Source organism: Oncorhynchus mykiss, chromosome 18, assembly GCF_057628025.1.
Source record: "Oncorhynchus mykiss isolate SJ-2025 chromosome 18, ASM5762802v1, whole genome shotgun sequence".
Classification (NCBI taxonomy): Eukaryota; Metazoa; Chordata; class Actinopteri; order Salmoniformes; family Salmonidae; genus Oncorhynchus; species Oncorhynchus mykiss.
The window spans coordinates 25,618,997-25,630,718 of NC_143039.1; the positions used below are offsets into that span (position 1 = coordinate 25,618,997).

The 11,722-nt window shown below is 43.9% G+C and overlaps 1 protein-coding gene across 1 annotated transcript; it reads left to right on the forward strand.

Moving 5' to 3' along the window:
* Window positions 1–222: 222 nt before the first annotated feature.
* Window positions 223–11,164, forward strand: LOC110527394 (glycogenin-1). Its single transcript, XM_036952101.2, has 7 exons — window positions 223–429; window positions 1,493–1,628; window positions 1,782–1,956; window positions 2,032–2,194; window positions 2,985–3,111; window positions 8,507–8,732; window positions 9,534–11,164. The coding sequence occupies exons 1-7, from the start codon at window positions 423–425 to the stop codon at window positions 9,702–9,704; spliced, it is 1,005 nt and encodes a 334-aa protein (XP_036807996.1). The 5' UTR covers window positions 223–422; the 3' UTR covers window positions 9,705–11,164.
* The last annotated feature ends 558 nt before the right edge of the window (window positions 11,165–11,722 follow it).

Sequence of the window (11,722 nt, forward strand, 5' to 3'; positions counted from 1 at the left end):
GGGACTGCTCTTATAAACAATAGCAAGCTCTTTCTTACCATAAATAATACTGATTGATGTTGATATATTCGTACTATTTACCGCTATTTTATATTTCCGTTCTTGTGAACAAGTATGATCATTAGGCTTATCCTTAAGATCAAATATCTATTTAAAAACTATAATAAAACTGAAATAATCACTAAAACTGGCAAACATTTCGATTCTAAATTGCTTGTGCGTGTGTTTGTGTGTGTGTGTGTGTATTGTGGTGGGCGTGTGCGCTGTGACGGATCACATGACGCGAATATGGCCTCCTGACTTGATTTCGTCCTCTTTACAGCTGTGTCTTCTAGCTCTATGTTGCTACCGAAAAACTCCCGTTTTTCACCGAATCTAGCACTCCAGACCCTCCGAGCTACGGCCACACCGAATAACTGACCATGACGGGTAAGACAGCGGACAGTTGGTTAATAAGGATGACAGGAGTAGCCTATAACCATTAAACGGTGTTGCTATATTATTTTATGTTTTATTATATTATGGTTTGAAGCTATAGCTGAATCACACGAAAATTGCATTAGTTTTGCGTTGCATCTTTCAGCAACAATGTGATTTATATATGGTTTGATGAATGCGCATATTTATATGTAGATTCTAGTTTTCTGTTGCGACGTCGTTAAAGTAACGTTATCCGCGTAGGCAACAATTATGATGACTTAAACTGAAAGTACACCGTGTGCTTGTTGTGTTAACGGTCCTGCAGTGTCTGTGCCTACGTGCGGCTCGGCCATTGCTGAATTCCCTCTCTCTTCCATCCCGAAGTGTGCACTTGTTTACTCTCTGCGTAGGGATATATCAAACACGCACTTTCGCTATATGCTCATGAATTCTACAATATTTACCCGAGAGCTCACACAAGGTGTTTTAAATCCTCATCACTCGTTTTAAACACGACTCGTTTCTTGTCTCTGTGGTCAATCTCACAAGTGGAATCGGCTCGTGCAGAACAGCCTATGACATTATCACCACAAGTTGACATATGACAGTTATAGAATAGCCCTATAGTTTTCACACTGTACTATGGTATGGAAGGGTAGAGGGTCAGCTATAGGGCTAGTCTATGGTATGGAAGGGTAGAGGGTCAGCTATAGGGCTAGTCTATGGTAGGGACGGGTAGAGGGTCAGCTATAGGGCTAGTCTATGGTAGGGACGGGTAGAGGGTCAGCTATAGGGCTGTTCTATGGTAGGGACGGGTAGGGAATCAGCTATAGGGCTATTCTATGGTAGGGACGGATAGATGGTCAGCTATAGGGCTATTCTATGGTAGGGACGGATAGATGGTCAGCTATAGGGCTATTCTATGGTAGGGAAGGGTAGAGGGTCTATGGTTACCCTAGCTGAAGTATTGATATAAGCCTTGTAGAGAGGGTCCAGGTACCAGACAGAAGCTGTTCTCTCTTTCTGTTCCAGTGTTATTTACAAGTGTGTGTGTGTGTGTGTGTGTGATTAGACCAAGCATATGTGACTCTGGCCACAAATGACAACTATGCCAAAGGAGCGATGGTTCTGGGGAGGTCGCTACGCAACCATAACACAACCAAACAACTGGTGGTTCTGATTGGACCGCACGTAGCAGAGCCCTGCAGGTAACACATACACATGCTCGCACTCATATACACACACACAACCCATGATCTATGTTCAGTGTTTGACACACCCATGGCCTTGTCTCTGTTAGTTTTGTATTGTCCACACCTGAGCAGGTAACACACAACTCAAACTGTGTGTGTGTGTTGCAGGGCCATGCTGAGTAGCATCTATGACGAGGTGTGTGTGGTGGATATCTTGGACTCTGGGGACACGGCCCACCTGGCCCTGATGAAGAGACCAGACCTCGGAGTGACCTTCACCAAGCTGCACTGCTGGACACTCACACACTACACCAAGTGTGTGTTTATGGACGCAGACACACTGGTGAGCGCACTCACTCCTTACTCAGTACAAATTACAGCAAGTCTGTATACAGGGCTCAATATTGTGTGTACGCAGGTGTTGTCCAACATTGATGAGCTGTTTGAGAGGGAGGAGTTATCTGCTGCGCCTGATCCTGGTTGGCCAGATTGTTTCAACTCGGGCGTGTTCGTCTTTAAACCATCCAATGAAACATACCGCAGCCTTATGACACACTGCACTGAGAACGGCAGCTTTGATGGTGAATTCTGTATTATTATTATTATCCCATTGAGATGTGAATGTGTTTTATCCATGAGTCCCATTGAGATGTGAATGTGTTTTATCCATGAGTCCCATTGAGATGTGAATGTGTTTTATCCATGAGTCCCATTGAGATGTGAATGTGTTTTATCCATGAGTCCCATTGAGATGTGAATGTGTTTTATCCATGAGTCCCATTGAGATGTGAATGTGTTTTATCCATGAGTCCCATTGAGATGTGAATGTGTTTTATCCATGAGTCCCATTGAGATGTGAATGTGTTTTATCCATGTGAGTCCCATTGAGATGTGAATGTGTTTTATCCATGTGAGTCCCATTGAGATGTGAATGTGTTTTATCCATGAGTCCCATTGAGATGTGAATGTGTTTTATCCATGAGTCCCATTGAGATGTGAATGTGTTTTATCCATGTGAGTCCCATTGAGATGTGAATGTGTTTTATCCATGTGAGTCCCATTGAGATGTGAATGTGTTTTATCCATGTGAGTCCCATTGAGATGTGAATGTGTTTTTGATGGAAGCCCTGGCCAAGAGCAAGCAGCTGCAGTAAAATATTAAATACATGGTACAAAGATTGAGTTTGGGGTGGTGCAATAAACATTCTATCTCCTATGGACTTTCCTTAAACTCTGCTGCCAACAAGCTCCTATAGATCCTAAAATACCTTGTGTTCTCGTCTAACCTCCCCACTCTTTCTCTCTCTCTCTCACTCCCCTCTTCTCTCCCACACCCTTGCTCCCGCCCCCCCCCCCTCTCTCTCTCTCTAGGTGGGGACCAAGGAGTTCTGAACAGTTTCTTCAATACCTGGTCAACAGCAGACATTTCCAAACACCTGCCTTTCATCTACAACCTCAGCAGCATCGCTATATACACCTATCTACCAGCCTTCAAACAGTAGGTACACACACACACACTCCAATGTTGTCACAGTAGAAGTTATTTCATACATCACACTTTAGCTCCAAATCCCTGGCTTCCTGCCCTCGTGTGTGTGTGTGTGTGTGTGTCGGCGAGAGTGAGCGAATGAGTGAGCGAGAGCATCAGGAGAGAGAGCATGAGGGAGAAGAGTGAGAGTGCTTGTTTTGGTGTTAATAAGCCAAGCCAAGGTCAGTTGAAAGGGTGTGTGGTGTTGAGTTTCACAAGAGGAGTGGCTCAGGCCTGCCCTCAAATAACACACACTGGTACTGCAGATACAGTACACACTCTCTCCTAGTTAACCACACACACACTGCAGATACAGGTCATATACACACACTCTCTCCTAGTTAACCACACACACACTATGATGGCTGAGAGGCTTCCGTTTTATTGGCTCTTAACCAACCGTGCTATTTTGTTTGTTTTTTCACATTGTTTGTAAATTACTTTGTACATAATGTTGCTAGTACTGTTTCTTATGACCGAAAAGAGATTCTGGACATCAGAACGGCGATTTCATTCATCATACATCATACATCATTCGCAGGAGAAAGAAACCGATTTCGTGGAAAGAGATCAGGATGCCTTGTGAGGATCAGGCGACGAGTGGCTAATCTGCCTTTGCCATTCGTACTGTTAGCCAACGTTCAATCGCTGGAAAATAAATGGGACAAACTGAAAGCACGTACACCCTACCAACGGGACATTAAAACCTGTAATATCTTATGTTTCAGCGAGTTGTGGCTGAACGACGATATTAATAACATACAGCTGGGGGTTATACACTGAAGGGGAAAAGTATTTGATCCCATGCTGATTTTGTACGTTTGCCCACTGACAAAGAAATGATCCGTCTATAATTTTAATGGTGGGTTTATTTGAACAGTGAGAGACAGAATAAAAAATAAAAAAAACGCATGTAAAAATGTTATAAATTGATTTGCATTTTAATGAGGGAAATACGTTTTTGACCCCTCTGCAAAACATGACTTAGTACTTGGTGGCAAAACCCTTGTTGGCAATCAGAGGTCAGACGTTTGTTGTAGTTGGCCACCAGGTTTGCACACATCTCAGGAGGGATTTTGTCCCATTCCTCTTTGCAGATCTTCTCCAAGTCATTAAGGTTTTCGAAGCTGACGTTTGGCAACTCAAACCTTCAGCTCCCTCCACAGATTTTCTATGGGATTAAGGTCTGGAGACTGGCTAGGCCACTCCAGGACCTTAATGTGCTTCTTCTTGAGCCACTCCTTTGTTGCCTTGGCTGTGTGTTTTGGGTCATTGTCATGCTGGAATACCCATCCACGACCCATTTTCAATGCCCTGGCTGAGGGAAGGAGGTTCTCACCCAAGATTTGACGGTACATGGCCCCGTCCATCGTCCCTTTGATGCGGTGAAGTTGTCCTGTCCCCTTAGCAGAAAAACACTCCCAAAGCAAAATGTTTCCACCTCCATGTTTGACGGTGGGGATGGTGTTCTTGGGGTCATAGGCAGCATTCCTCCTCCTCCAAACACGGCGAGTTGAGTTGATGCCAAAGAGCTCCATTTGTCTCATCAGACCACAACACTTTCACCCAGTTGTCCTCTGAATCATTCAGATGTTCCTTGGCAAACTTCAGACGGGCATGTATATGTGCTTTCTTGAGCAGGGGAACCTTGCAGGCGCTGCAGGATTTCAGTCCTTCACGGCGTAGTGTGTTACCAATTGTTTTCTTGGTGACAATGGTCCCTGCTGCCTTGAGATCATTGACAAGATCCTCCTGTGTAGTTCTGGGCTGATTCCTCACTGTTCTCATGATCATTGCAACTCCACGAGGTGAGATCTTGCATGGAGCCCCAGGCCCGAGGGAGATTGACAGTTCTTTTGTGTTTCTTCCATTTGCGAATAATCACACCAACTGTCACCTTCTCACCAAGCTGCTTGGCGATGGTCTTGTAGCCCATTCCAGCCTTGTGTAGGTCTACAATCTTGTCCCTGACATCCTTGGAGAGCTCTTTGGTCTTGGCCATGGTGGAGAGTTTGGAATCTGATTGCTTCTGTGGAGAGGTGTCTTTTATACAGGTAACAAGCTGAGATTAGGAGCCTATGTATATTTGTAAACAATAGCTGGTGCACGATATCTACGGAAGTATTGAGGTTTTGCTCGTCTGAGGTAGAGTATCTCATGATAAGCTGTAGACCACTCTGTCTACCTAGAGTTATTTTTGTAGCTGTCTACATACCACCGCAGACCGATGCTGGCTCTAAAACCGCACACAATGAGCTGTATACGGCCATAAGCAAACAGGAAAATGCTCATCCAGAGGTGGTGCTCCTAGTGGCCGGGGACTTTAATGCAGGGAAACTTAAATACGTTTTTACCTCATTTCTATCAGCATGTTAAATGTGCAACCAGAGGAGGGGGGGGTTCCGGGCCACCTTTACTCCACACACAGAGACGTGTACAACGCTTCCCCTCACCCTCCATTTGGTAAATCTGACCATAATTCTAGCTTCCTGCTTACAAGCAAAAATGAAAGCTGTATAAATTACTTTTTACTGAGCCCACCACACTGAATACTCCAGGTTAGACTACTTTCTCATGTACAATGCACAGGCTTAAGGATTGTAGGATTGGGCAGGGCGATTTATCAGATCATAATGGAGTTTACCTAACTCTACACCTTGATAGCAAACCAAGAAATACTATATGGAGACTTAATACAAGCATGCTGAATGATCCAGCATTCAAGGAATCAATAAAGACAGAATTGAACATCTATCTGGGGAATAATTATAATGGGGAAGTATCCCCTGATACATTGTGGGATGCAGCTGAGGCGGTAATTAGAGGAAAGATCTCAAGAAAAAGATTTAAAGCACGTAAACTACTGACAATACAGGAAACATTAAACTTAGAACGATCTCCTAGTCAATACAAATACCCTCTTTATATTACAATAGATTCAAAAGGTCAATTTCCTGTTTTACCAGATTTATAGAGAAGTAGAGAAAAAGCTCAGGTTCCTGAAACAACGATATTATGAAGCAGGCTCAAAGGCAACCAAATTACTAGCCTGGAGACTCAGGAAACAACAAGCACAGAATACCATTTTCAACATAAAACAACCCAAAACAAAGAAGATTGCATGCAAATTGGATGAAATACAGAATTTAATTAGAATCATATTACACAAATCTGTACAAGCAACCAGAGAAGGCAGATGCACAGACAACAGAGCACTTTTTGAACTCACTCAATCTCCCCTCAATTGGGATAGAGCAAAATGATAGACTAACTTCAGAAATATCCACCGAAGAAATTAATAAAGGAATATCTCAACTAAAAGTAAACAAGTCTCCAGGCACTGGAGAGAGGCCATCATATCTGTAATCCCAAAAGAGGGTAAAGGTAAGAAGGAATGCAGTTCATATAGATCTATCGCAATTCTTAACACAGATTATAAACTATATGCATAAATAATAGTCAAAAGAATGGAGGGCATAATCCCAGAATTGATTGATGGAGATCAAACTGGTTTCATACAAAATAGGCAGACAGAGGACAACATAAGGAGAACACTACATGTCATGGACCACTACTCAGAATAAGACAAGTGCAATATTACTCAGAAAAAACATTTGATTCAGTGGGATGGGATTACCTATTCCAAGTTATGGAAAGATTTGGTTTCAACAAAGAAGTGATACAGTGCATCAAAACACTGTATTCGTGTCTGACCACTAGAATAAAGATAAATGGACATTTGTCACAAACAATAAAATTAGAGCGAGGGGCAAGACAAGACTGTAATCTTTCACCCACGCTCTTCTCCTTGTACCTCGAACCATTAGCTCAGGCAATAAGACAGGACCCAACCTTAGAGGGAATAACAATAAGAGGCAGTGAACATAAGATATGCATGTATGTTGATGACGTTCTGTTATTCCTTAAAGACCCAGGCTCAAGTGTACCTAGATTGATGGATGTTTTACAAACATTTGGAAATTATTCAGGGTATGTGCTTAACGTACACAAGACCCAAGCCCTAGTATATAATTATACCCCACAGGAAGAGCTGAAGAGCAGGTATAACTTCACCTGGACCTCTTCATCCATGAAATATCTGGGAGTATATCTACCAAAAGATACACCCAAACTTTACAGCCAAGACCTCAGAAAAACAATTGTAGACCTCCACAAGTCTGGTTCATTCTTGGGAGCAATTTCCAAACGCCTGAAGGTACCACGTTCATCTGTACAAACAATAGTACGCAAGTATAAACACCATGGGACCACGCCGCTGTCATACCGCTCAGGAAGGAGACGTGTTCTGTCTCCTAGAGATGAACGTACTTTGGTGCAAAAAGTGCAAATCAATCCCAGAACAACAGCAAAGGACCTTTTGAAGATGCTGGAGGAAACAGGTACAAATGTATCTATATCCACAGTAAAACGAGTCCTATATCGACATAACCTGAAAGGCTGCTCAGCAAGGAAGAAGCCACTTTTCCAAAACCACCATTTAAAAAAGCCAGACTATGGTTTGCAACTGCACATGGGGACAAAGATTGTACTTTTTGGACAAATGTCCTCTAGTCTGATGAAGCAAAAATATAACTATTTGGCCATAATGACCATCGTTATGTTTGGAGGAAAAAGGGGGGAGCTTGCAAGCCGAAGAACACCCTCCCAACCGTGAAGCACAAGGTTGGCAGCATCATGTTGTGGGGGTGCTTTGCTGCAGGAGGGACTGGTGCACTTCACAAAATAGATGGCATCATGAAAGAGGAAAATTATGTAGATATATTGAAGCAACATCTCAAGACATCCGTCAGGAAGTTAAAGCTTGGTCGCAAATGGGTCTTCCAAATGGACAAGGACCCCAAGCATACTTCCAAAGTTGTGGCAAAATGGCTTAAAGACAACAAAGTCAAGGTACTGGAGTGGCCATCACAAAGCCCTGACCTCAATCCTATAGACAATTTGTGGGCAGAACTGAAAAAGCATGTGTGAGCAAGGAGCCCTACAAACCTGACTCAGTTACACCAGCTCTGTCAGGAGGAATGGGCCAAAATTCAACCAACTTATTGTGGGAAGCTTGTGGAAGGCTACCTTAAACGTTTGGCCCAAGTTAAACAATTGAAAGGCAATGCGACACTCAATTAGTATTTCGTATGTAAACTTCTGACCCACTGGGAATGTGATGAAAGAAATAAAAGCTGACATAATTCATTCGCTCTACTATTCTGACATTTCACATTCTTAAAATGAAGTGGTGATCCTAACTGACCTAAGTCGTAGGCTGTAAAAATTCCCCGACTGTTGTATTCAGAGCATGTGACAAATAACATGTGATTTGATTTACAACCTCTGGTGTGTGTGTTTGTAGGTACGGTCATGAGGCTAAGGTGGTCCACTTCCTGGGGAAGGTGAAGCCATGGAACTACTCCTATGACACCCAGACTGGGAAGGTCAAAGGTCACACCCTCACGCCTGGCTTGGGTGACCTGCACCCTGACTTCCTGGTTCAGTGGTGGAACCTCTACTCCTCTGGGGTCCTACCTGCTCTCAGAGACTCTTATGGAGACACACTGTTCTGCTCCGGCTGCACTGAGGTACTGTGTGTGTCTCCTTATAGCGTGTGTACGTAAGATCTCCAGTACTGACAATCGAATCAAAGGTGATTCCAACATGTATTGACTCAGGGGTGTGTAAATTATTTTGATTTTTTTTAAATCTTGATTTGTCATTACTGGGTATGGTGTGTAGATGGGTGAGAGAAACACATCTATTTAATCCATTTTGAATTCGGGCTGTAACACAACCAAATGTGGATTAAGGCAAGTGCTACGAATACTTTAAGGCACTGTATGCGTTTTGACGGGACTGTTGAAGGACAGTTTGTGTATGTGAGTACAGTGTAATCGTAAAGAAGTTTAAGTACAGTATTTGCATGTTTCAGTCGCTGATGATGGTGTGTGTTGACCCTCTGTAGAGACATGTCATTGACATGGTAACCTCTCTCCCTGTCTCTCATGGATACTTTAAACAGGTAATTGAAGGGCATGTCTCAAATGGCACCATATGCCCTATGTAGTGCAATAATAATATTGCAGTAGGGTGACGATGTAGTCACCGATGTAGTGCTATACTTCTGACACCCTAGTTCAAATCTAGAAACCCGGCCGGCTGTGCTTATTGGCTTTGCCACGGTAACAGGAAGAAGCTGATTGGCTTTTCACTCCCACTGACCCCGGCCCCTGCCCTTAGTTCTGTTTCTCTGTAGAGGAAGCTGCTGATTGGTTGAGGGGAAATGCTTCATGGCTGTCACCCTTGTATTTGTATTAGAGTATTTCTCCATGTCTCAGAACGCTCATCTTGTTTGCCTACCCTCTCTCTCCCTCCACCCCCTATAGGAGGTCGTCTGTGACCGTGTGGTTGAGATCATCCTCCCCCCGCCTCCCCCTCAGGCGCCCCAGGTGTCCAGTGAGGAGAGGAGGCAGCGATGGGAGGCGGGCCAGGCGGACTACATGGGAGCCGACTCCTTCGAAAGCATCCAGAGGAAACTGGACTGCTTCCTCAAGTAGAGGGCCAGAGGAGGGATGACGGATGGAGAGGGCATCCATTGGCAGGCCGGAGATGCGTCAGTCAGGGCGGGGCGGGGAACTGGCATTCGACCAATCAGAAGAGAAAGCGGTAGAGCATGACGTATTGAAAAACAGTCACATCCTGGGCCTCTCTCTCTCTGTTTTTCTGTGTGTGTGCGTGTTCGTGCATCTGTGTGTGGCCTGGTCCTGCAGAAATAACCCCTGCAGAGACTGGTCCATTCAGTGTTTGAACACCAGTTTACTACACTATGCAGCCCCCATACCCCCACCTCAGCGCAGAAGCCTTGGTCAGTAAGTAATGACTCAGTAATAACCTCACTGTGACTCTGCCTCACCAAGTCCCATCCAGACCCCATGACTCTAACAGCTCTAACCCAGTTACTCAGTCAAGCCTGAAAATGATCGGGCAGTCATGCTCTTACTCTTTAAAGTATTCAGAGAGGGATCGCTATGAGGTATTTCCCTCTAGAAAATGGAAGAACTGTTATTTTGTTTATTAAGGTTTGCATCCCAGTGGTTATTTTTTCTCTCCATATGCGTGTTGTGCATGGTTGTTTCTTTATATTATGATTATTGTGACGGAAGCCTGTTTCTAAAGTGGAAAACCCACTGTAGCGCTTGTCATTTCGCCATGTCCTGTTTGATGTCATCATTTCCTGTTGGGTTTCCTCACGTCCTGTGTAGTCTGACCAGTTGCCTTACCACTGTCAAAGACTCCTACTACACAACTAGGCCTATTCTAGTTGTTGCCGTTCACTGTTTACAGAAAACACTTCTCTGCTGCTGCCAAACCCCCCCCCCCCCCCTTCACATCTACTCCATTCAGACCTACCTCTACGCTCCACTCTACTCCATTCAACCCTCCTACAGACTTACCTCTACGCTCCTCCAGCTCCTCTACTCATTCAACCCTCCTACAGACTTACCTCTACACTCCAATCTACTCCACCCTTCTCAACTTGACACCCCCCATCTCCAACTCACCCCTCCTACAGACCTACCGTATCAACCCCCCCACCACCCTCCCAACATCAACACCCTGATACCTCTTCCTCTCCCTGAAGTGTGTACCTTCATCCCACCTTGTGGATTTAAAAGGAATGGACTGGTATGAAGAAAATCATGTCAGATATTATTTTGACATGGTGAAAACTCAAGTCCATGATTAATCCAATGCTTTCACATCCATGAAGGGGACTGAGTGAGCAGGACAAGTGCACACGGGGGCATAAGGCCAGTAGGGAATCCTAACACACACAGCCTAAAATGATATAGTAAGTAATGGGAAGTTGTAGTTTTGTGGTCCCTCTTAATACACCCATAAACGGCTCTATAGAGAAGTTTCCAAACGCTGTGAAACCTTGTGTTCTGAACACACCCCGGTAGTTCTCACTGTTTCTGTTTTCTGTAGACACCTAATAAAGGACTGTTGAAGTCTCCAGCTGTCTGTTATTCTAGCTATGTGGCTACTACTAGTACTACTGAACTGTGATTGTCTGGGTGTGTGTGTGTGTTTGTCTGGGTGTGTGTGTGTTTGTCTGGGTGTGTGTGTGTTTGTGATCTGGGTATGTGTGTGCGTCCGTGCTCAATGATGGTATTGAAATCATAACAAAAGGTTCTGATGTTAGGTATGCTCTGTTTCAGACCTGGGATAAATATTTTTTAACTGCTTTGTGGAAAGTAAAAATCTTTCCGGGTGAACAAATAGCTACTTTGGAGGTGACTACAACTATTGGAATACAGAGTACAAAAACAGACCTCAAAGTTACTATGTTTCCAAACTATGAGTACCTACTTGTGTTGAATATGGATCTGAGAAAGCAACTACTTTTTATTTTTTTACAAATATTTGAATACTGATCTCAGGAAGTGAGTACTTTTTTGAAACTATTGGATTGGCAGCCTTCAACTAATGGCAGGGCTGTATCTGGAACTGCATGCTGAAGATATGAATAGAGCACACACACACTCCTGTACTATTCCAATCTATCCGACAG

Bases quoted from the DNA above. Each gene is read 5' to 3' on its own strand.
- LOC110527394 (XM_036952101.2), top strand. The intron at 1,629-1,781 runs GTAACACATACA...TGTGTGTTGCAG, and splicing joins CACGTAGCAGAGCCCTGCAG to GGCCATGCTGAGTAGCATCT. The intron at 3,112-8,506 runs GTAGGTACACAC...GTGTGTTTGTAG, and splicing joins TATCTACCAGCCTTCAAACA to GTACGGTCATGAGGCTAAGG.